We start from the raw sequence: 24,182 nt of genomic DNA on the forward strand, positions 1-24,182 counted from the left end.
CCAGAGAAAGGGGATTTAAAGGGCTTTAGAAAATCTTAGAATCCAGATACAAAAGCCACCAGGTCTCACTTCTGGCTGAAAGTTGATACTCTGGGAGAACAGCATGTTGAGGGGGGTGAGGGTGGTGTGAAATGGGAAAGTCTCGCTGTAACCCCAGCCATGCACCTGCATTACTTGGATGTACCTTAATTAAGAGCCAAAACTAGTACTCGGAGGAACAGGAGGAAATACTGGTTCATTTCAATGCTTAGTGACAAAACAGTGAATTTGCACCACCACACGCTCAGCCTGCTTTGTGTGATGTGCTGGAAGTTTCCTTTGGGCTAAATCTCCTTCAGCTGTCAATAGCAACCACACACTTAGTGATTCCACCTGACCCATGAGGACCCGAGGCCCCAGGGATGGCGGGTTACCCGCTTCTTACCACCACCCTCCTGGGAATACTGAGGCCAGCCAGTCAACCAGCTGTGGGGGTTCAGCATCCCCTCAGAAGCGACCGTGTGAGCCAAGCTCCCCACGGACCCACCCCACCCTGGTCTCCCTCTCGACGGGCCTGCATCGTGGGAGCTGCCGGCCGGCCCCGCCTCAGCGTCCGTCCACTGACCTGCCGGTGCTTGTCCAGGATGTTGCCGAACAGCCGATAGGTGTCGGGGAAGCCCTGGGAGCGGGCACACTCCCGGACGCTCACCACTCGGTGCTGCTCGGGGTGGAGCACGCGGCCCTGGGGGCGAGAAGCATGGTGGGGGAGGGTGTGAGAGGCGACCACCTACGACCGTGCCACCGGAAGCCCACGATGGCCCTGGCCAGCGAGTCCGTCCCCACCAGGCCCGAGGGGCCCGCAGACCTACCTGCTTGCCCATGGGCTCGGGGTTGGTGACAGTTGTACTGAAGAAGCCGTCCCACTCGAGACGCCCGTAGAGGCCGGCCCAGTGGTTGTGCCTGTTCCCAGTGTGGGGCAGGCACCAGGGGATAAGGGTGTTAAACTGTCGGGCCGCAGGCTCACAGGGCTTGCCTGCAGGGAGAGAGGGCTGTGATGGGGCCGTGGGAGCGGGGCGTGAGGACAGTCCACCGGGCGGAGCCTCCCTATAAGCCCTGCTTTCAGCAGCCTTTATTTAGAGCAGGGACACCCAGGTCTGGTGGGTCTGCACCCAGCTCAGGGCCACTGGGCTCCTGAGCCCCTGCACCTCCTGCTGAGAAAGCCTGAGACCGTGCCCCTTCCCTTGAGCCCCCCGCATGGCTGCAGACCCTAAGGGGGCTGGAAGCTTCGCACCAAGCAGGAGGAAGCCATACCCAGAGGCCAGGGCACGGGGAGGGGGTGCCCCACCTTCCACACAGGAGCAGACCCCACGGAGGGCGCCGCTGCTGCTGCAGCCGTTCTTCTTGTCGTGGTAGTTGTACCGCAGCTTCCGGGCCAGGGTGCCATCAGAGAGCCGCACCTCAATGTTGGGCAGGTCACGCCAGTCCGAGCCCGGGGCCAGGGGGATGTGCCGCATGCGGGCAGCCACCAAGGCGCTCATGTCCTGGAGGAGCACAGCAGGCCCGGCTGTCGCCCAGTTCGGGGAGCACCCAAGCAGGAACCATGGGGGCTGGGTGCTGTCGTGGTGGGCACTGGGCACATTGGAGGCGACTAGGAGCCCCCAGGGGCTTGTATCTCACTGGGGGAGACTGACAGTAACCCCAGTGCACAGCCTGGAGTCATACACGTGCATTGACATCTCCAGAGCGGGGATGTGGAATAAGGGAGGATGGGTGAAGGGGCGGCTTCTGGCAAGTGCAGGGAGGGTTTGGGAGGAGCTTGCGTGGCACAGGTGGAGCCAGAGGAGGGGAGCCCTGCGGTCTCCCAGAGAACAGGGGTGGTGAGAGACGCAGTGGGAGACAGTGGCCATTCCAGACCTATTCTAGGAAAAGACTATAAGGTCTTCCTAGACCTGTTACTTCAGAGTAATAAGCTCTGATGAACACTTCCCACGGCCAAGTACTGTGGTGGGGGAGGGTGGTGGTGGTGAGAGTGTGGGAAGTAAGAGGAGAAGCAGGAGGAGGTGAGGTGGTGAGGCTGGGGGCCGGCTGAGATAACGCTGGTCTACCGGTGAGGGATCAAGAGCAGAAGGAGTGGAAGGGGAGGGGCAGACATCAGCTCCCCCAGCCCAGGCTGGGCTCCACCCGCAGCTCTGTCCCCAACAGGCAGCTGTAGGGAGGCCTCCTCTGGTCACCTTGCAAATATGATCCCTGAGGATGGGCTGGTACTGCGAGCCCCGGAGCTGCCTCTGGAACCAGGACTGGGGCTCCCCGTTGTATGAAATCTCCAGTGCCGAGGCCCCGTTCCGGATCTCAGGGAGGTCGGACATGGTGTCCCGCACGGTGATGGTTCGGAAGGGACCCGAGCTCAACCTGCAGCAAAGCATGGAGGGTTGGTACCTCTGGGACACACAGCTACTGTCACCTGAGTTACAGCTGCTATCCCCAACGACTGGCACCATCTTCTCCAGAAAAGGGGACCTCAACTCGCGGTCAAAGGGCTACCCGAGGTCACCGGGGCAGCACTCTCCTCAGACCCTGTGTAGAGTGTGGGCTCTGGCTGTGGCCCTGTACTCAGGGTGCTCGGGCAGGATGAGCCCAGGGGGCAGAGCGTTCTGGGGGCACACTGGACCCCACACCACTGCTCCTCGCTAACACCTTCTCTGGGCCCAGGCCTTGTCACTGAGGTCCCCCGGCACCACCCTGCTCCCCCGAGCCTCACCGGCACCACGACCACGGGCGGGCAGGGCTCCTACCTGGTGATGTTGCTGACAAACTTCTTGTCGTCCACCACGACGCTCAGCTGGCAGGCCCTGGGTGCGAACACATGCAACGGCTCCGGGAACAGCGGGAGTGGCTCCCCAGGGGCTGCAGCCAGGATGATGGCTCGCCTCCGAGTCTGGGCCACGCCGTACTGACCAGCCTATGCGGGGAGGACCAGAGATGCACAGTCAGCGGGCACCCTGACTCGCTGGTCCAAGGGCTGGGGTCCGTGGCATCTGACTTTGGGGAGCAGCTGGCCGGTGTGAAGCTCACCCAGAGAGCCCTTAGTTAAACCACAGTGCTAGTGCTAAGTTGCTTCAGTTGCGTCCGAATCTTTGCAATCCCATGGACTGCAGCCCAGCAGACTCCCCTGTTCATGACATCCCCCAGGCAAGAATACTGGAGTGGGCTGCCATGTCGTTCTCCAGGAAGTTAACACACAGGCTTACACCTAACCGGAGTGAGGCCAGAGGGAAGGACAAGAGATCCCAAGAGGTGGCCGGCAGCCCCTGGAGGAGGTGGGAGTGAACTCAGGAGATGCTCTCAGCCGGTTCTTTAGACACATGAGGGTGCTGTGGTCTTAGCCCTGGGGAGGAGAGCGGCCAGAGGAGACACCAGGAGCCACGCCTCCTGCCTGGCAGCCCCCAGTCACAGGGACAGAACACGGCCGCCAGCGAGGCTTGTTCAGTGAGGCTGAGACACTGTGCAGACCGACTGGGAGGGCCTGGGGCTGAGTGGCCACCCTCTCTCCTCCACACACTCACTGTTTTCCAGCCCACTCTTCCTCCTCTTTCAGCACTCGTTTCAGTTTTAGTGATGCCATCAGTTACTGAACAGGCACATACAGCGCAGCTGCTCTTCAGAAGAGGCCTTGACCCCTCTGACCACCCCAAGGCCCTGTCACTGCAGACACAGCCACTGAGAGCCCCCTGGAGTGTCACCATGCACACCCTTTAGGTGTTCATAAGCACGTCCGTTCACCCAGAGACTCGGCTCTTTAGTCTATAAAACAGTTTGGTCTATGTGTGGTTCCTGACCCACCCTGTGTGGGACTCTAACTGCTACCTGGAGTTCCACAGCTGGGCACCCCTACACCCCATCAGGGGAAACGAGCTGGAAATGACGAGGCAAAGAGGTCTCTTGCACACGGCCCCTCAGGACTTACTGGGGTCCTGGCTCTGAGTTCCTCCAGAATCTCAATGCCAAAGGCTCCACAGTGCAGTGTGGGCCCCAGCATCTGCTTCCACCACACTACAGGTCACCACCCTATACAGCCTGACCCTTTGAGGGGTTTTGTTTTTAATTTTTGGCCACATTCAGCAGCATGTAGGATCTCAGTTCCCCACCAGGGATCGAATCCACACCCCCTGCAGTGGAAGTGCTGGGGAAGTCCCCTTTGGAGCTCCGTGTTCGGTTAGGGACAGTTTGTTGCAGCTCAGGGATGGCCGCTCCCGTCTCTGGCCTCTGCGTCTGCCCCCAACCTGGGCCCACCTGCAGCACGCCAAAGGTGCACTGGTAGCCCATGCGGACCAGGCAGCGCAGCGTCAGCTTCAGGACCATGGAGCGCTTGAAGGAGACGAAGTTCCGAACGTTCTCCAAGAGGAAGTAGCGGGGCCGGTAGTAGTCACAGTAGCTGTGGAGGACAGGAGTGACCGAGAGAGTCAGCTCCACGCCTGGAGAGAGCAAGAAGGCCTCCTTGGCCAGAAGTCACTCCCAACTGCTTTGATGCTTGTCAAGACACACCTGCCGGCTCTCAGGGTCTCTCCCTAGTGGAGAGGGAGCCGTGAACCCCTGAAGGCTGAGACTGGCGCCTCGCTCAGCAGCAGCCTTCTGCAGGGGTAAAGGCTAAAGTGGTGACTGCTTGGCCCTGGCACCAGGCCTTGCAAGGGGGCAGGCCATCTAGTTGCCCTTAGGTGGCACTGAATGCAGAGGGACTTTCGCTCTGTTTACCTGAGGAAAGAGACCACCAGGGAGTTCTTGAATTTGGAGTAGGTTCGAGAGTTGAAGCGGTTCATGCCGCTGAAGCCCTGGCAGGGCGGCCCGCCGCACAGCATCTCCACGTCTCCCTTCTGAGGCAGCTTCTGGCCGCGGGAGTTGGTCACCTCCCCGGCCATGACCAGCTTCAGCAGGACGTTGCAGTCCTCTGTGAACACCGTGGACCCAGGGTTGTTGAGCCGGAACGCCTGGGCCGCAGGGTCCCACATCTCGATGGCCCAAAGTGTCTCCGAGATGCCTGGGTGGGGGATACAAGGACACAGACCTGTCATGAAATCCCCAGAAAGACTCTCTAGTCGGAGCTGTGACCAGGGCCACAGAGGTCTTCCAGACACAGCCTGCCTGATCGAGTTTTTAACAGGTTGTGTGGAGAGACCCCCCCGCCCCGGAGCGCACCTGCTTGGTGGAAGCCTTCCGACAGTCCCCCACAGCCGGAAAACACGTCCAGGGTCCGCAGCTTCGGCAGTTTGATTTCTGTCTCCAGTTCACTCGGCTCACACGTCTGAGATTTCGTCCTGTTTTTTCCTGCAGGAGATGGGCCCCAAGTCAGAGCAGTTCCTGATGGGCTCTTCTCGAAGCCCCTGGTGACTCAGAGTCCACCTCGTTTTGAGGGAGGTAACGTCAGAGGCTGCTCTTCCATACTGACTGACTCGTGAGTATCCGAGCTAGAGGACACACACTTGAAGAGGAACCTGGGGGGATGACACACCACGACATACCTTTCCCCTTCCCCTTCCCTTTATTTCCGGTGCTCCGGGCGTGGTTCGGAGGATCTTCAAAGCTTTTGCTCTTGGCATTATAGGCCTGAGGGGGAAAGAACCACAGTGGTCTGCAAGAGAGACACCAGCTCCCCTCTCTAACAAATAGGCTTTAAGTTAATCTGATAAGAATACACTTCATCTCTCCCTAAGTATGGCCAGAAGCCAAGAGGGCTTTGATTCTAATAGAGAAAAGGGGAAAAGTCTATTAATAAAAATGTTTTATGTAGCTGACAGAAATTCCTGCTATTTTAAGTACCTGGACTACTCATTCTAAAAATAGGCAAATGTCATAATCAGGCTGTACAGACCAGACCCTGGGGGAGACACGGGTTATCTTAAGACCATACATGCCTGTCACAAAGAAGCCATGCTCAAACAATTTAAAAGTGATTGGGAGAAAAAAAAAAAAAGTGATTGGGAGAGCCTGGTGGGCTGCCGTCTATGGGGTCGCACAGAGTCGGACACGACTGAAGTGACTTAGCAGCAGCAGCTTAAATCAACAGACTCCTGGCTCGTCTCTCTCTCAATAACCAGGCCACAAGCTCAGCTATGAGGCTGAAGGGACTGGGGGCAGGGATTCATCTCCTGGGGCTAGAGGTCCATCTCCCTAACTCATAGACACTGACCAGACCAGCAGAGGCCACCTAACAGTCTACAAAAATTGTTATTTGTGTGTGAGTGTGTGTGTGTGTGTTAGTTGCTCAGTTGTGTCTGACTCTTTGCAATGCCATGGACTGTAGCTCGTCAGACTCCTCTGTCTATGGAATTCTCCACGCAGGAATACTAGAGTGGGTTGCCATTCCCTTCTTCAGGGACTCTTCCCAACCTAGGGATTGAACCCAGGTCTTCTGCATTCCAGGCGGATTCTTTACCGTCTGAGCCACCAGGGAAGTCTGAGTTACTGCATTACTGCTACGCTGCTAAGTCGATTCAGTTGTGTCCGACTCTGTGTGACCCCATAGACGGCAGCCCACCAGGCTCCCCCGTCCCTGGGATTCTCCAGGCAAGAACACTGGAGTGGGTTGCCATTTCCTTCTCCAATGCATGAAAGTAAAAAAATAAAGTGAAGTTGCTCAGTTGTGTCCGACTCCTAGCAACCCCATGGACTGCAGCCCACCAGGCTCCTCCATCCATGGGATTTTTCAGGCAAGAGTACTGGAGTGGGGTGCCATTGCCTTCTCCGAAGTTATTGCATTAGGATGTTAAAATATTTTGTTTTGCTTTAAGTGTTAAATTCCAGATCAACCTGAGTGTCACAGACTCGTGCTCTGGGTAAGTAAACTTCTCGGGTGCTGTGTCTGACCCAGAGGCCCTCCCTGCAGTGAGCCCAGGGCCCCACCTCGAGAAAATAGAAGCGATCGGGGCCACCAGCGGAGAAGTCCTGGAGGCACTGAGGCAGGTCCTCTCCGTACTCCACGGTGCAGCGGCCCTGCACGGCCTTGAAGTCCACCATGGCCTCCTCATCGCTCCAGTAAAGCAGGTTGATGTCTGCGTGGTAACTGGCTGGGGTAGACTTGTGTGTGTTCTCCGGCCTGGGAGTGCAAGAGTCTTTGTTAGTTCGTTTGTCGCAAGTTGAAAATGAATTAAATGGCATATTCCTGGGGATGTGCTCATAGGATCAGTGGGTAAAGACTAGGCCCCATGCCTCACTAAGTCACCTTGATTTACTAACCCCCTTAGTTGGCACTAAACACCACAAACTAAGTGGGATTTCTTACCGTGAACTCAACTAAGGGTTTGCTTGCTCTTTATGCCTCCAAGAAGACTGGGTGGGCCTGGGTTGAGACCAGTTGCTGACCTCCTATTGAGAAGCATGTCTAGAGCTGCCTTCTTCCCCCTATGCCCGCCAGACTCCTTGTTCTCTCAGTACCTGTTATTTCAAAGACTTCAGAAAAACTTTCCTGTACGTTAGCTAAGAAGTGGAGCAACTGTAGACCTATCTGTATGGATCAGCTTCAGTTTAAGCTCCTAAGTACTATTAGGATCCCAGAAACTCAGTGAAGCCAAGACCTTGGGACAGAGAGAAATCCCAGAAACGGAGAAGAGGGCCTGGAAAGGACAGGACTGGCAGTAGGGAGGGGGCGGAACACAAGGCAGCTTAAACAGATATCAGGGTTTTGATGGCACCTCAGACAGAGCCCAGGATATTCCATGCCTGCCTTGGTCACACTCTGGACCTCCGCTCCCTGATTTCTTTTGGACAAAGCTCTGCAGCTTTAAGACAGGAATCCAGGGCTGTGCTGCACAGCTGTAGTGATCCTCAGCACCCACCAGGTAATCAGGAACACCTGGGAGGACACCTCCACCCGCCCCCCCCCGCCCAGACCACCGTGTGTGCAATTCACTACCTCCCACGACTCAGGCAGAGGCCCCTGGAGGGCAGAGCCCTCACCGACCTGTAGAACTTGTTGACCCTGATCTTGATGTCTGTCTCATTGGGCCGGCCGTTGCTCTTCTTGCTGCAGAAGATCTCCTTTATGCGGCCAATACGGTAGGGCTCAGGGGCATCCAGGTTGCTGCCCTTGATGTAGTCAGAGTACTTCCGGTAGTGTTCTGGATACAGAGCTTCGTCCACAGGCTCCTTCCGGGGGCGTTTCACAGGACTGGACAGCTTGATGCTGCAGAGAGGCAAATGCTCTGAGTGACTGAACGTGAAATGTTAGAAAGTGGTTTGGCGTGACTGACCTGTGATAATTACTGTTTAAATTCCAGCGCCTGAACTAATGCAGCTCAGTACCCTGATCACAGATTCAGAGATTCAACCTCATCCACACTTTGACACAGGTATTCCCCATCTGTGCTCTGGGTCTCACTGCTGAGGTTGTTCACATTCTCCCTGCACCCGGCCTTAGGGCAGGACTTCCTGGCAGGTGATGTGTTCAGCTCCATGGGTGTGAGCAGCCGTGATACACAAGCCCTGCCCTGGCAGGAGAGTTGCCAGTGAGCTTCCTCTTGCCTCAGAAAGGCAACTTCTGAGAAGGCAGAGGCCCTGTCAACCCAGGTCCCTGAGTGACACAACAGTCTGAGTCCCCTGAACCACAGTGGGCACACAGTCCAGGCAAGAGGTAAACTCCTGTGATCTGAGAGTTGTGGCCGTGGCATAAGCTACACTCTGACTGAGGCACTAACCTCGGGGCACTGCGGGAGAGGCCGGGGGAGAAGATGGGCAGTCTGGGCTAGCCGAACCTGGCCTGGCCATGTACTGGCGGAATTAGGCCATCACAGCAAATGCCAAGCTGCCAGGACCACAGGGCCACACTCTGAAGACAGGAAGTTAAGCAGTTCAGGAGGGCAGCTGCCGTGTGTTCCCACCAGGCCCCCCAAAGTCTATCAGGCCCCAGAGACCCTCTGAACACCTGTGCTCTCACTTTTGGCTGGGCCAGGAATACCTGGTCAACAGCCCTACAGGGCGGCCTCCCCTTCTAGGCCAAGAACTGGTGTTTCAGGGCACCATGTACACCCACTTCACGGGGCTGGGAGGACTGAGGCTCTGCAACTCAGTACACGGGTTGATTGGGTTGAACCCATTCAGTTGAATGGGTTCCAATGAGGACTCGAGGAAAATAAGTCGGGAAACTGAGCTAAGCTTGCCAAAATGCTGGTTGTAAATCCAACCACACACTAGTTCTAAGGACCAACAAGGAAGGAATCAAGTATGGGAAATATCTGTGGCTTTGATTTTTCCCTGAAGAGCTCAGTCCTTTGATGTGGAAGTCTTTTGATGCAATTCCCAATTACCAAGCAGTAACTCACAGTCAGCCTTTACACTAAGCCAGGCGCTGTGCTAATAAGCACCTTTTTTTTTTTTTTTGAATTTTAGATTTTTTTGGCCACACCATAGGGCATGTGGGATCTTAGTTTTCTGACCAGGGACTGAACCTGTTCCCCTTGCACTGGAAGGGCAGAGTCTTAACCACTCAACCACAAGGGAAGTCCCTAATAAGCACTTTTAACTCACTTATTCTTAGAGGCCTGGCAGGCAAGACAAGATACTCCTCTCCCCATCTGATAACGGGAACTGGGGGCAGGGTCTCTGACATGACCAGCTGGGCAGGAACCCATCACTGACCCCAGCATCCTCCTTTAGCCAGCTGGCTCTGTCTGACTTCCTTCACAGATAGCCTCACTGCCATAGAAGGACAGTGGCTCCACACAGGACCGCTGGATGGCATCTGCTCACCACAGACGCCAGTGCGACGGCTCGACAGCAGCTGGTAGTGGGCTGACGTGGGGGGCACATGGTGGAGCCAGCCTGCTGCTGGCCCGGAGCGCCTGGCCCCGCTGGCTTCAAGGGGCACTCACTTGAAGGTGAAGGCCTCGGGAGGGAGGTACACGCCATCGCCCACCCGGTACTGGACGCCATTCTTGGTGGCGAGGCTGTAGAGGACGCGGCCTTCCAGGTCCTGGAGCTGCTCCACGACCCTGGGGATTTCCTTCTGCCTCATTTCGGCCAGACGCGCACAGCTTGCGCAGAACCTGAAGGAGAGGTGGACAGAAACCAAAGGCCCTTGAGTGGCTGGTGGTAACTGTAAGCAGCTGCCGCTGGCGTATTTCCAGAGACTCCGGTACCAAGAGGAAGTATGGACGGATGTTAGAAGGCACTGGCTCTCCTGCACTTTTATGTTCACACTGATTGGGGAGCAAAGCCCAGAGATATGCACACCAGGAAAATGTCAAGTCAACCCCACTTCCGAGTAGCTGACATAAAAACCCAGAGACATTAGCAAATGGCCTAGAATCTGGTTAAGAATCCAACATGAATGATAATGCAGACCACGGTAAAGCCAGGAACCCAAACCATGTCAAAGGAGGCTCACACTATTATCTCTAAAGGCTGAAGAAGGATTTGGTAAAATACAACATTCCTGATTAATAAACCCTTCAGAGGAGAGTTAGAGTGCCTTAAAAACAGATCAAGCCCGAAAGCAGCCCAGGCTGACTGGAAGTACCAGAGGCAGCTCAGCAAACCCTCCCAGCCTCACTCCCACACACTGCTCATGATGGAAGACTCCAGTCACCACCTTTAGTTAAAAAAAGTGAGGTATCAAGGTTAGAAAGGAAAACAGGAGCACTAAGCATTTAAGAAGCAAACCTCTCTAAAAGCATTAGAGTTAAATGGAATCAAAGACCTCACTTATGAGGAAAGACATAGATTTGTAGGACAGACACAGAAAGACACACCCTATCCCTGAGTGGGACAGCTTCTCATGGGCGTGACCCCGACCCCCAGCCAGGCTGTCCACACACTCACAGCCACTGCAACCAAGTCAGGCTGGTCTCTGGTTGGCGGGGAGGGCAATCAGAGGACAGGGGGACAGCAGACCCAGCAGAGAGAAGCACAGGGCAAGCAGGGGGGGTCCACACATTCACACAGCGTCCTGGAGCACCGACAGGGCGGCCTGGGAGCCCAGGCCCCGCACTCACTTGTACTTGTTGTCCTCCGTCGGCTGAGTTTTCGGAGGGGACTCAAATCTCGCGTAGTCTTGGTCGTACCACAGCTGGTAGAAGTAGGTCTTCCCGTCGTCCTCTGACATCAGGGCCTCGGGGTCCACGCCTCCCTGGGGATGGGGCCACCGTCAGCCATGATGACCCCACGCAGCAAGGGGCAGCAACACATGCAGGGCACCGGGGACTCACCTCCATGGCCCAGTTCTCCGAGGGCGCCTTATAAATGACCTGCACCTTGCTGTGGATGTACGAGAGCTGCATGTCCTCACACTCGTCAACCAGGAACAGCTCCAGGGGGTCCGATGTGGCCCCGAGGACCGTGTCCGTCCCAGCACAGAACCAGTGGGCATGGAACATCTGCCCATTGCTGCTGTCCTCCCACAGCGCCGTGACCCTGGAGCCGGAAGACGGGGAGGGAGAAGGTTCTAACTCGACCAGTGGAGCTGGCCCGAGGCTCCTCAGGAGTACAGATAATTGTTCGGTGTCGCTTGCATGTGTGCTCAGTCGTGTCTGACTCTTTGTGACCCCATGAACTGCAGTCCACCAGACTCCTCTGTCCACGGGATTTCCCAGGCAAGAATACTGGTGTGGGTTGCCATTTCCTTCTCCAGGGGATCTTCCCAACCCAGGGATCGAACTCAGGTCTCCTACATTGGCAGAACTCTTTACTACTGAGTCACCAGGGAAGTCCATTTCTTGGTTTTAGTCTAGGGCAAAGAGCTGCTGCTTTTTGCAAAACAGGCACCTCCTGCTTTTACTCAAAGTGTGGGCTGAAGTCAGGCGGAAGGAAGGATACAAACCTTGCTAGATACAGTGGTTTTGAAGAGTCGTCTGGAATTACAGAAACACAGTCCCCCACTTCCAGGGTTTCCGAGTCGATGCATACCTTCTTGTAGTAACTCTTCTTCCCGTCAGTCTGAAAACAAGAACTTAGTTTCAGGAGAGGATGGATCTGAAGGTCCGTGCAAGGCTTGTCCTGCTAGTTCCTGCTGCTTTACAGAAAAGCATAGCTCATGACGGTTTCTCTAAACAGCCGTGAGCTCCAACAGCCTGGCTACTTACTACAGAGAGCAGCCCCTCCCCTGGCTGGAAGCCTGCAGCCGAGGCACTCACAGCCCTCTGTCACCAGCTCCGCCCTCCTTTGTCAGCAGCAAGTCAGATCCTAGCCTTCAATTAGAACAGCACTGCATCGCACTCATCACACCCCCTCAGACACATGGACCCCCTTCCTTCTCTCCCACAAGGAAAGCTGGTTCCCACCACAGGGCCTCTGCCCTGGTTCCTCTCAAGGACTTTCAGTGGCCAGCTGCTCTCCAACCCTTCAAGACGTTCCAGCAAGAAGCCTCTGTGGCCCCAGCCCTCTTCCCGTGCCCCACCCGCCTGCCGGCACTTGTGTCGCCCAGACCTGGAGCAGCACCCAGCAGGGGCAGGCCTCAGGCTTGCTGAGGGAACTGGCCCGTCTCCAGCTTATGGACACCAAGGGACCAATGCGGACAACGTATTCACTCCCCAGCTGTGGCAAAGAATTTGACTCTTAGGCAGGTGAGCACAGAACCTCCGGAGGCGGTTTGCTAGTGCTCCCAAACACCAACTCCTAGCGAGGGGGCAGTGAGGGCTCTCCTCAAAACCAGCTTCACAGGAGAACTAGTCTCGAACACCAGGACTGTATCAAATGCCAGCTTTGGAGGGCGAGGAACATCGAGTCCTTGAGCATACAAGTAAAAACACATTTTTGGCGCCTGGCCACAGACCCCAGTCTCTCAGTCAGCTCTGCTCCGCTCGCGGCTGCGGGATGCGTGGGCAGGTTTCTCACTCCAGGGCTCCGGCTGCTCTCAGAACGGCTGGCAGTGAGGTACCTGGCTGCTCAGCAGTGCAGCACGAGGACAGCCGAGGGCCCACTCCTGGATTACCTTGACGGCATCGCCAACCCAAGAGATCCGATTCTTATTCTGCTTCTTTTTCTTCCCCTGATGCATCTTTTTGGGTGATGGCATCTCTGGAATATTGTCATCCACTTCCTCGTCATCGTCTGCCTCCTTCATGGCCATGTTGGGACACCTACAAAGTCACTTGTGATAAGCAAGGTCTTCTTTAAAAAATAAGACCAACTGGGAACTACCTGGTGGTCCAGGGGTTGGGACTCTGTGCTCTCACTGCCAAGGGCCCAGGTTCAATCCCTGGTCGGGGAACTAGGATCCCACAAGCCAAGGGCCCAGGTTCAATCCCTGGTCGGGGAACTAGGATCCCACAAGCCCCCACAGCGCAGCCGGGAAAAAAAAAGTAAAACCAACTGAAGGTTTTCACTAAGAAAACAGGGACAGGTTTGGTGACAACACTAGACAAAGAGATCTTGCCTATTCTACACGTGTCAACCCATCTGTCCCACACAAAGTCTATTTGCCATCAGCTGGCATTTCCCTCCATTCCAAAAACAATCATTGGCCAAACTTACCTCCTCTTTTGGCAAGCCTGCTTGCTCCGTCCGCTACCACCAAATTTAACCATATCTTTACAGGCCTTACACTTTCCACACTCGGGCTGTTGACAAATCTAAAACACATAATTAAAAAAAAAAATTAAATGCCCTTTAGTCACAGCTGATAACCAGTTTTTGGTGAATTTTAAAATATGTAAGTTTAACCTCATTAGAACTCAGGGAAATAAGAGTTAGGAACAAGACGTAAGGTTTGTAAAGGTTAACCCTGAGACATGGTGCTGGCACAGGTATGGGGAAAGGAGAACTCAGGTGGCTCAGAGGTAAGCTGGTGACACCACTCTGGAAAACAGTGTTCTAGATCAAAGTCAAGTATGTAACCTACACCCCAGCAATTCTGCTTCCAAGCAGTGAAGAATCACAGAAGACACATTAGAATATCACACTGCCCATCACCGAGGGATAGGCTAGGAGAGTCACCACGAAATACTATGGAGTAAAGTGGTAACTAGGTCTACTCATATCAACACACAGTAGCTGTGAAAGATGCCAGGTTATGTAAATTAAAAAAAAAGAAAATTTAAAGCTTGGATAAGCATGTGCTAGATGAAATAAAAACCAAAATAAGAACGGTGAGGACAGGGAATTCGCTGGTGGCCTAGTGGTTAGGTCTCTGTGTTTCCACTGCTTGGGGGACACAGGTTCAACATGCAAATTCCTATTGAGGGCGACCACTGAAGACAGAGGAGACCCTCAGAATCCAGGGACTAGTGTGAATAGAGGGTGGTTCTGAAGGCAGGTGCTATATTTTCACTTTTAAGCTTTCATCCAAATTAAGTCAAATAAGATACCAAAACTGATCTGATCTCTGGGTCAGTGATAGAATTAGAGAGATTAATTCCTCGAGGGTGAAGTAAATACATATTATACTAAAAAATTCAGAGAGAGGTCGTCTCAGGCCTCAAAGCTAAGCTGGACGAAGCCCCCAATTTCTGAGGAAAGTTCCACCATGAGACAAGACAGGATCCTGGGAGGATGACCCCGCTTGGAGGAAGCAGTGCTGGCCTCTGCGGGGCAGTCACCCCCCTCACCCTCACACAGGGGCCTGAGGACACAATGGGACGTGACCAGACTCCTTTGTAGCAGAAGCAGCACTGATGGCAAAGTGCCTGAGCGTGCCTCTTTTGACAGTTGTCCCGTAAGACATGCAAGTCCCCCTGGATAACTAACTCCTTCGCTGAGCTGTTTTTGGGGGGTCACGTCTACGCAGTAAGACTCTCAAGCCAAAAAGAGAAAACAGCGAGCTCCTCAGAGATCATGAGGGGCAGGAGAGCCGGCGTAGGCGAGGTTACCTCACAGACGCCACAGCGCCGGCGCTTGAAGGCATTCTCCTTGTCTTCCTTGTCATCTTTTTCAATTTGCTCCGCAAAGAAAGTGTCAAAGATCTGGTAGACCAGCTTGGTGGTGGTGGCCTTGGTGGGGCCCTTGTCCTTCTCTTTGGCGGGTTGCCGGATGGTCTGCCGCCTCTCGGCTCGCCTGGAAGAGAGATTCCACGGTGTTAGCGGCCCAGGAAGAGCTCCCGCAGTGCCCTGCCTTCCAGACTCCGTCTCAGGTCTTCAGGCTCACTCCTACTGCACCCTCACCTTTTTCCCAGGGTGACCCCGGCCAGCTTGATGAGGTCTCTCATGCAGGGGCTCAGGAAGATGGGCTGCTCGTCACTGTCCCCAGCCCGATCATAACTCTCTACTTGCTCCACCACGAACTGGGCATGCCGCAGGAGAGAATCCTCTGTGAATCGATTCAAGTTGAGCATACAAGGAGGAACGGTGGTCTTTTGGGGAAAAAAAAACAAAAACAGAAGTTTCTCTTAGGCTTAAGCAAAACTGGTTTGCGTCAAACATGCTTATATGTATCACATGTAAATGGGACTTCCCACATGGCTCGGTGGTAAAGAACCCGCCTGCCAGTATCCGTTCCCAGGAAATCTCATGGACAGAGGAGCCTGGAGGGCTGCAGGCCATGGGGTCACCAAGAGTTGGACCCAAATCAGTGAATGAACAACATCACATGTAAACAATCTGTGAATCCCAGATAATGAAAAACCTAAGCCTCTTACCTCAATCTTATTGATCAGGTCTTCGTAGGTGGAGTCAGGGTTGCTCTGCAGGAACTCAACCACTATCTTACTTATATAGATCTTCTCCTGCATCACGCTGAATAGTGGTGCGTACTCTGGGCTGGGATCCATCAAGATATACTCAGCAAATGCTGGAGTGGACAGACAGACAAGAGCAGTGTGAGCCTGACGGCAGCAGCAGTAGCCAAAGGGCAGGGATGAGGCTACGAGGCTCACAGAGCAGGCAGAGTCATTCCACACTCAAACGTCAAAACCTAAGAGGCACGGTCAGGGTTAACTCATTCAGAAGGGGCCTATTGGAGCCAACCAGAGAATAGACTGGCCAAGTGGCTTTCCTCTAGCTCGATTCTGGCTTTTGGAATTTGGTCTGGGTTTCAGCTGCAAGGTCAGTTCCAGGGTCAGTTGTAACTAGTACGAGAAGCCATCCCAATCAAGCCTGACATGCTTCCCACACAGCCACGAGAGCCTGAGACTTTCCAGAGCCCAACCAAGCCCGGTCATGGGAGCCTGAGACTTCCCAGAGCCCAACCAAGCCCCATGGAAGACAGAAGCATCTTTCAGATTCCAAAACAGTCCACAGTTGGCCACATACTTACAGGTGCTAAAGCCAAGAAGAGCCTTTTCACCTCCATCAAAACCAGCAATCCACCATTCGTTTATGGGGCCAAAATTTTTGCCATTAATACCACCTAAAAGAGGAAAAAAAGGTTTCTTGAAATGAAGTGGACTAAGAAATGGCAACTCACTCCAGTCTTCTTGCCTGGAAAATCCCATGGACAGAGGAGCCTTGACAGGCTACAGTCCATGGGGTTGCACAGTTGGACATGACTAAAAGAATATGCCTCAAAAACCCAAGCAGGTTCAGTGGCACTGAGTCCCCACCCGAGCCCACACCTCTGATCAGGTGAGCCGGGCAGCCTTACTGGAGCCATCAGAGCGAGACTGCTTATAGCTGCTCGCAGCCCAGACTCTGTTCGGTTTACAAACTGACTGTTTCAGACAATCTGGAACATTCCCCTTACCTTCGGGAGATGGATCATCCTCATATATCGGCTTTGCTGAACCAGAAAAGAGGAGCTCGACATCCTTCTCAATGAGGCCGGTGTCGATCGGGCAAAGGTGACCGCGTTTACAGTACACGCTAGACAGGGGACAGAGGCCATTTACCAGGAGACCAAGGCAGGCAGGGGTACAGAGTCAAGCTCAGACATGGGGGGATGAAGTGTGGTCCCCAGACTCCACTATCTCCCTGGCTGCCAGAACCCTGGGTCAGTACAATGCTCTTTCACCCCATACCTTCTGATTCGCCCACCTGGGTACCAAGAGTAAGAGTATGAGAAGGGAATGTGGAGAGGTCAGCAAGACCGACAGCGGGAAACCCCACAGGGGAGCCCCTGGCGCGCCCTCCCTTGGGGAGTGGCTTGTGGAGACGCACTGGCTGCTCCAATACATCCTACCCAGACTTGGGCCACCACTCCCTCTAGCTCCAAAACGTTCTTGTTGCTGAAAATGAAACCTCACACCCACTGACCTGTCACTCCTTCCCCCCTCCCGACACCACCCCAGCAATTCCTGATCTGCTTTGTTTTTCTGGATTTACTGCTTCACACTATTTTATATGTTAGTTTGCGTTATGACTTTCACCTCAAAAAGATTAAAATAATGTGTGTTACACATCATAAGAAGTGAGGCTCATTGAGGACATGAGAAGGAGGGACTTCCACCTCCCTCTGGGGGGTGAAGCCTCAAGTTCAAGAACACCCACCACCTAGAGACGCTCCATGACACTAGGAGAGTGTGCATCATTGAGCAGGACGCTGAATTTGAGAAAACAGGATGGGACTGGGGTGGGTTCTGCTTACGCACCTGCCTGTGCTGGCCTCAAGGCCAGAGTTGCTATGCAGGTCTGAGAGTATCCCCCGCCACATTCCCACCGCCTAGGCCCCTGGATGCCAAGAAATTCTCATCTTGGAATCTTACCAAATTAAAAAAATGAACACATGAGCACTTTGAGTGGAGCTCTTCCACCAGGCATAGCAGACAGACATGGGTCACAGTTCTGCCATTAGGACCTGAAGCCGTGGGAAGGATGGACACATACCCACAGAGGGCAGGACACGGTGGACTCACAGAAGGGGAGGATCCAGGGCCCAGCCTGACAGACTGTCCTCGTGCTCCGTCAGGAGAGGTGACATCAGGGAGAAGTGCCGAGTCTCAGGCCAGGGCAGGGCCCACTAGTGTGCAGAAGGGGCTCGTTGCCACCTGCCACCTTCAGCCCAAGGACCAGAGGTAAACAGAGTCCCCAGCTAACCCAGGTGGTCTGGCTTCAACGGCTTGATGCTCAAAGGCATGCCATTCCTGGGACGTGTGTTCTTATTTCCCAACCCACAGGAAGGAGTCTGGGGTAGACCTGTTCTTGAGGAGCCACCCAGAGACCCCAAGCCCTGACACTCCTGATTACAGTGGCCCCAGCCCCCGGTTCTCGCGAGCCTCTGCCCCAGCAGCGCCACAGGGAAGCACAAGGCCGTGAACATCAGCAATGCTAACAGCACGTTTCACTCGTGCTGTCAGGCAGAGGTTTGAGCCGGGGAGTGGCCGGGGAGTAGACAGCGTCCCAGTACAGATCAGGCTCCTGCTCGTGGAGAGGGAGAGACACACCCAACAGCGGCGAGCATACAGAGCACTGTGAAGAAACACACTGGGATTTCCTAGAGCGCCCAGCCCACTGTGGGGCAGGAATGTCAGAAAGACCATCTCAAGATGATTCCACCTAACGCTTTGTAACAGGCAATTCAGCCGCCCCTACTCTTTTCTTGTCCAGGGAGAGGAAAAGCACGTGCCAAGGCCTGAAAGGAGACATGAGCTGGAGCCAAGCTATTTCACACAGAGAAGCAAAGGGAAGCACCTCCAGTGAGCAGGAGAGAGCAGAACGAAGGAGGCTAGAGAGGAGGGGGACTCTGCTCAATCACAGGCTTGTCTGAACCCCAAACGCAGTCCAAACTCCACTACCTACACCAAGAAGACCCCAGCGTCATTGCCTCGGCCTGAAGAGCCCCGCAGGATCCAGCCCCAGCCCTGGGTCCCTGTTCCCCAGCCACATCCCCTACCACTCACCCCCGGCCCCTCCACTCCAGCCACACAGCCCCTTATCTAGTCTTCCACAGCCCACACGCCCCCCTCCCAGCCTCCACCTGCTGTTCCCTCCTCCTGGATGTCTTTCCCTCACTATCTCCTTGGCTTGTTCTTAAGCTGAGGTCTTTGCTCAAGTCCCTTCCCCTCCATTCTGAACAACTTTCTCCCACCCACTCTCTCTGCTCCCCGTGCTTTTCACATCCATCACAATGTCGCTACCCACAGGCACAGCTTGTTCTGCTTCCATGAAACCAGGGGCCTGAAGTGCTGTATCTATAATACCCACTGCACACAGCTGGCCCTCAGTGGAATGAATGAGCTTTACAATATTTACCGACTCAAGGGCCTTCCCTGGTGGTCCAGTGGCTAAGAAGACTCCATGCTCCCCAATGCAGGGGGCCCAGGTTCAATTCTTCAGGTAACTAGATCCCACATGCCAGAACTAAAGATTTGCAAGCCACAACTAAGACTTGACACAGCAAAATAGCTGATTTTTGCAAGGATGTTTACCTACTCAAGATCTAACAGGAATAGCTTTAACAACCAAAGACCTACCAAGTCATCTACCAGCTTGGTGGCCCTGAAGTGTCAGCAGCTTAAGAAATGTTGCAGATCAGGTGTTGAAAACTTTATTAGGATATTAAGAACTCAGGTGTCTTTAAGAAAATGCCTTGTTATGATAAGTATATTAGTTACCTGCGCTTCTTTGGTGACTTAGTGGTAAAGAATCCCCTGCCAATACAGGGGACACGGGTTCGATCCCTGGTCCGGGAAGACCCCACATGCCACAGAGCACCTGAGCCTGTGCACCACAACAAGAGAAGTCACCGAAACGAGAAGCCTGCACACTGCAACTAGAGAGCAGCCCCTGCTCGCCACAACCAGAGAAAAACCCGTGCAGTAACAAAGACCCACCACAGCCACGTAAATAAAAAGATCCAGCAGGATTTAAAAAAAAGGAAAAACACACAAAACCTATCAGTTACCTGAAGCAGGTTAGTTTGTGCTGGGGCAAATCCTCGTAACTCTCAAAGCCAGATTCGTTGGCATCAAAGATGGACAACCTCTCGTTGGTCAGTATCTGTATCTCTTCCACCTGAGAGACATTGGACCAGTGAGCAGAGACACAGGAGACGGTAACTATCCGGCCGAAGACAGAGCTGGAACTTACCGCATCGGGGGGGTGCTGCTCGTATCTCAGCTCAGGGTCGTCCAGGTACTGCAAGCACTCGGTGCACTTCGGAGGATTGGTCTGTGGGGACAAAACACAGACGGCGCTCAGAGAGCCAGCCCTAAGCCAGTCCCTTAGCGTCACACAACGGCTTTTATTCCCAGGTGTACATTTACCTTGGACACTACGGCTATTTTGGTTCGAGTCATTTTCTTCTCAGTTCTGGGAACAAAGCAGAAGGTTTGTTTTAGTCATTACATGACACGTCAGAATCTGTCAAAGTTATACCGGATCCAGACACAGATGAGTGCCAGCTGCTGCATAAGGGGAAAGTGTGTCTTTACCATGCAGAGGGGACCTGCCTCACACAGCAGAACTGGCATGTCTCAGTCCTGCACTCACTATCCATCACACGCAAAGCTAAGGCTGCTCCAGGAGGTCACTGAAAGTCAAAGTGAAGTCGCTCAGTCATGTTGGACCCTTTGCTACCTGGTGGACTGTAGCCCACCAGGCTCCTCTGTCCATGGGATTTTCCAGGCAAGAATACTGGAGTGGGTTGCCATTTCCTTCTCCAGGGGATCACTAAACGCCCCTTTTTCTTTCTTTCTCAGACAACTGTTTAGTATTACGATCTGCTTGATGGAAAGACAAAAAATAAGTTCTTACAGTTCTCTGTATGTAGTTCTGCGTCTCTTCTCCTCCTAAGTAGAGAAAACAGAAGAGTGAAGGGTAAAAAAGTCTTTTCCATCCGGACTATGTCACAAAGTTAAAGAATTTTATGTACATGGTTATCACAAAACCTAGTCAGAGGCAGGAAGGCAGTCAGAAAACCAGTGAGACCCAAGCCACCTCCAGTGTCTAGTCTTATAAACAAAATTATTATAACCAGACTTCCTTAAAAGACTCATAAGAGACTAGTTTTTTTAAAAAAGACAAAAACTTTTGTTGTTTAGTCACCAAGTCATGTCTGATTCTTTTGTGACCCCATGGAACTACAGCCCACCAGGCTTCTCTGTCCATGGGATTTCCCAGGCAAGAATACCAGAGTGGGTTGCCACTTCCTCCTCTAGGGGATCTTCCCCACCCAGGTATAGAACCCGCATTAGCAGGTGGATTCTTTATCCCTGAGCCACCAGGGAAGCCTGACAAAAATTAGCTCTCCTGTATTAAGTGATACCTCAGTAAGTATATAATTGATATGGGGCGCTATGGACTGAGTTTTGCCCTTGCTCCCCAACCCAATTCTTATGTTGAAGCCCTAACCTCAAATGTGACTGTATTTAGAGATGAGGCTTTTAAGGAAGTGACCGTGGTTACGTGAGGTCGTAAGTGGGAGAGACCTAATCCAATAGGACACCAGAGCGCTCTCCTCCCTACGTGCTTGCACAGGGACAGGTCATGTAAGGACCAGCAAGAAGGCATCCGTCCACACGTCAGGAAGAAAGACTTCTCCAGAAACTAACCCTGCTGGTACTTTGATATGTGAACTGTATTCTCCAGAACTGTAAGAAAAATAAACGTCTGTTGGTTAAGTCACTCAGACTGTCGTATTTGGTTATGGTACCATCCCCACCCCTGGTGACTAATAAGAGAAAACTTATTTCTAGAATTATTTTGAGTAAATGAAGGAATGCTAGAACTATCACTCTGCAACTCCCAGTGAAATAATGGATTTAAGCAATGATTGTTAAAAACAGGTGAAAAGGTGAAAAGCTGAGGGGAACTTTATAATGGATGGAGCAGGCTGAGGGCACCTGGGTTCAGTGATGAGTCCTGAAGCCTTACAAAGATAACCCTGCCTCTGGTGTGATATAACAAGCAGCACACAGCACCACCTTAGAAATCCTCTGGGAAACAAGAGACATGCCTCTGGTCCAGCATCTGAGCCTAACTAGTGGTCTACAGGGGACAGGGCTCTGGGAAGATCCCAAACCTGAGAACCCACTAATGCTATGCGTCAGCTGGCTACTTACACCAACTGCAAGTAAGAGGATGGGGTGGCGCTATAGATGACACAGGGAAGACAAACAGCAAGTAAGCATATCGTACAGACTTAGCTGGGGTTCTGACTCACAGCAAAACACGCAATGCAGACCTCAGAGAAATCTGAACAGAGATTGGACTTTGATACTATGGTGTTAGGAAAATGGTATTGTAGTGATGCTTATTTACTTTTAATATTTTTTGATGTGGGTCATTTTTACAGTCTTTATTGAATTGGTTACAACATTGCTTCTGTTCCATATTTTGGTTTTTTTGGCTACGAGGCGTGTGGGGTCTTAGCTCCCCAACCAGGAACTGAACCTGCACCCCCTGCATTGGAAGGTAAAGTCTTAACCACTGGACCACCAGGGAAGTCCCTGTGATGATGTTTAAGAGACTCCTTTCCTTTTTAGAAGGAAGCACCTTATAGAAGCACTTCTGTTAATATTTCAGTAATATGTCTGGGATCTGTTTACCAGAGTGAGGGAGGGCAAGGAGAATAACTGAGGCTTGGGTAAAACATGCCTAGTCATGGGTTGATAACTGATGAAGGTTGATGAGAATATGAGGGTTTGCTACCCTTTTCTGCCTACTCTAGGGTACGTTTGAAAGTTTCCATGAGGAAAATTGTTTATAAATCACTTTAAGATATTCCAGCCAATGGGATGTTATGAAATACAGTAGAATTGAAAAAACAAGAGCTTACCTTTTCATCTTCATCTTTCTCATCAGAAACTTGTGGCTTTACTCTTTCAGGTTCTTTTTCTTCTGGTCTCCGTTTGCTAGCTCTATTGGATAAACAAATAAGCCAAATGTCAGCTTAAAACCTGTATTGCCAATTCACATAAAAAATGACAAACTAATGCCTCGCTATAGAAAAGCAAAATATTCAGAACCGATCTGGTGAACAGACACTTTCTTCCCATCCAAAAGAAAGTCCCCTTGTCACAGTGGCTCCAAAGGTGCGTCACTAACACGTGATCCTGAAAAGAGGCCTGCAGACGCCCCATGTGACCCTCAGACATGGGGCCTGACGAGATACTGGAACTAAGACACGTGGCAGTGCAGTGATGGGAGTGCTACCCATGAGGCAAAGGGCAACAGGCAAGATGGGGCCCACAGTGATTTCTCATCCAGCCCCACCCAAACTGATCCAGTCTTCCAATAGCACCAGCAATTCCCTGTAAACATCTACATCACAGATCTCCAATAGCTATTTTGGTAATTTAAACTACACAAAGCACAGCACAAAAGCACAAGCATTTTAACCACTTACAGATCTTTGGGTTGACTTCTGTGCCTCTTTTCATCCTGAGAGGGGAAACGTGTGGGTAGAGAAATAAAGGGGGGAAAATTAATTTGAGCAAGAGTGAGACAAAACCCCAAAGTATCAGTTAATGATTGCAGCACCGTGGGACGAGAGAATTGGAAAATCTAGGCAGGTCTACAGGCTAGAGATGAGGCTTCAAAAATTTTAACTCAGTTCCCTAACGCCTACAAACAAGAGTTGGTAGATCTCCTGTAAAGGGCCAAAAAACAGACATTTTCAGGTTTCCAAGCCACAGACTTGCGTCACAGCTCCTCAACTGTACCACTGCAGCACAAGAATAGCCAGAAACAATACATAAGCGAAATGGCATGGCTGTGTTGCAATAAAACTTTATGAAAACAGGCAGAGGGCCAACTTTGGCCTGTGGACCACAATTTACACACCCCTGTCCTGGGATAGCTCAAAGCAAAAGGGACTGTTAGAGCCATTTTGCTTATGTCAGCCCAAATGTCTATAGCTGCATCTGTCATTTGGTCAGGAGTGAAGATGTCATACAAACAGGCACTGGGACAGGAGTGGGGAAAGTAGGTGACAACGCTAAACTTTGGAATCCAGTATGGGAAAGAGACAGAAGTAGGGATTCCCAACTTGGTCACCAACTCATTAAAGACAGCAGAGCCCACATACAAAGACTATCTTTCTGATATGCTGCTGAGCTTTATAAAGAAGTATACACACAGATTAAGTCAATAATTAAAAAAAAAAAAAAACTAGACAAAGTCAAACTTTTGGTCCTTTTGTCCTTTTCTGCCATGAGACAAGAGCGCTGGCTGTGGGGTCTGAAGCTCCTGCCAGCTGCTGTCTGAGGAAAACGGATGGTCTGACACCACCGCTGAGATCTCTCTAGACCTGAAGGGATCCCAGGCAAGTGCTGACGATTAAGATCACGAGTAATCAGAAAAGATGAGACAATAAGATGTTAGACAGAACAAGCTGGAGGTGACACACCGAAAGGATCACGTGCCACAGAACAAGCAAGGGTGCCCACTGGAAGCGAGAACACTCAGGACCCA

The 24,182-nt window shown here is 52.5% G+C and overlaps 1 protein-coding gene across 13 annotated transcripts in view; it reads right to left on the bottom strand.

Annotated features, from left to right (window-relative positions):
• The window catches only part of DNMT1 (DNA methyltransferase 1), a 62,348-nt gene that overhangs the window by 8,687 nt on the left and 29,479 nt on the right, over positions 1 to 24,182 (bottom strand). For 7 of the 13 annotated variants that reach the window (XM_086409215.1, XM_086409225.1, XM_086409220.1 and 4 more), the window contains 28 exons: positions 23,116 to 23,150; positions 22,546 to 22,627; positions 20,523 to 20,557; positions 20,033 to 20,078; positions 19,857 to 19,937; positions 19,672 to 19,781; positions 16,576 to 16,694; positions 16,150 to 16,242; positions 15,533 to 15,684; positions 15,060 to 15,247; positions 14,769 to 14,952; positions 13,435 to 13,532; positions 12,893 to 13,040; positions 11,783 to 11,898; positions 11,172 to 11,376; positions 10,959 to 11,092; positions 9,837 to 10,010; positions 7,931 to 8,152; positions 6,874 to 7,066; positions 5,493 to 5,577; positions 5,170 to 5,298; positions 4,729 to 5,011; positions 4,270 to 4,411; positions 2,772 to 2,938; positions 2,211 to 2,388; positions 1,325 to 1,520; positions 849 to 1,012; positions 605 to 721 (listed from right to left, as the gene is read on the bottom strand). In XM_086409215.1, coding sequence (XP_086265341.1) covers positions 605 to 721; positions 849 to 1,012; positions 1,325 to 1,520; positions 2,211 to 2,388; positions 2,772 to 2,938; positions 4,270 to 4,411; positions 4,729 to 5,011; positions 5,170 to 5,298; positions 5,493 to 5,577; positions 6,874 to 7,066; positions 7,931 to 8,152; positions 9,837 to 10,010; positions 10,959 to 11,092; positions 11,172 to 11,376; positions 11,783 to 11,898; positions 12,893 to 13,040; positions 13,435 to 13,532; positions 14,769 to 14,952; positions 15,060 to 15,247; positions 15,533 to 15,684; positions 16,150 to 16,242; positions 16,576 to 16,694; positions 19,672 to 19,781; positions 19,857 to 19,937; positions 20,033 to 20,078; positions 20,523 to 20,557; positions 22,546 to 22,627; positions 23,116 to 23,150 — 3,876 coding nt within the window. Of the gene's footprint in view, positions 1 to 604; positions 722 to 848; positions 1,013 to 1,324; positions 1,521 to 2,210; positions 2,389 to 2,771; positions 2,939 to 4,269; positions 4,412 to 4,728; positions 5,012 to 5,169; positions 5,299 to 5,492; positions 5,578 to 6,873; positions 7,067 to 7,930; positions 8,153 to 9,836; positions 10,011 to 10,958; positions 11,093 to 11,171; positions 11,377 to 11,782; positions 11,899 to 12,892; positions 13,041 to 13,434; positions 13,533 to 14,768; positions 14,953 to 15,059; positions 15,248 to 15,532; positions 15,685 to 16,149; positions 16,243 to 16,575; positions 16,695 to 19,671; positions 19,782 to 19,856; positions 19,938 to 20,032; positions 20,079 to 20,522; positions 20,558 to 21,319; positions 21,359 to 22,545; positions 22,628 to 23,115; positions 23,151 to 24,182 lie in introns of all 13 variants that reach the window. The other 6 variants (XM_086409218.1, XM_086409223.1, XM_086409214.1 and 3 more) reach the window with 1 other exon arrangement.

The sequence above is a fragment of the Bos grunniens genome, chromosome 7, assembly GCF_055505025.1.
Source record: "Bos grunniens cultivar Pamir isolate PY7600 chromosome 7, Bosgru_T2T1.0, whole genome shotgun sequence".
NCBI lineage: Eukaryota > Metazoa > Chordata > Mammalia > Artiodactyla > Bovidae > Bos > Bos grunniens.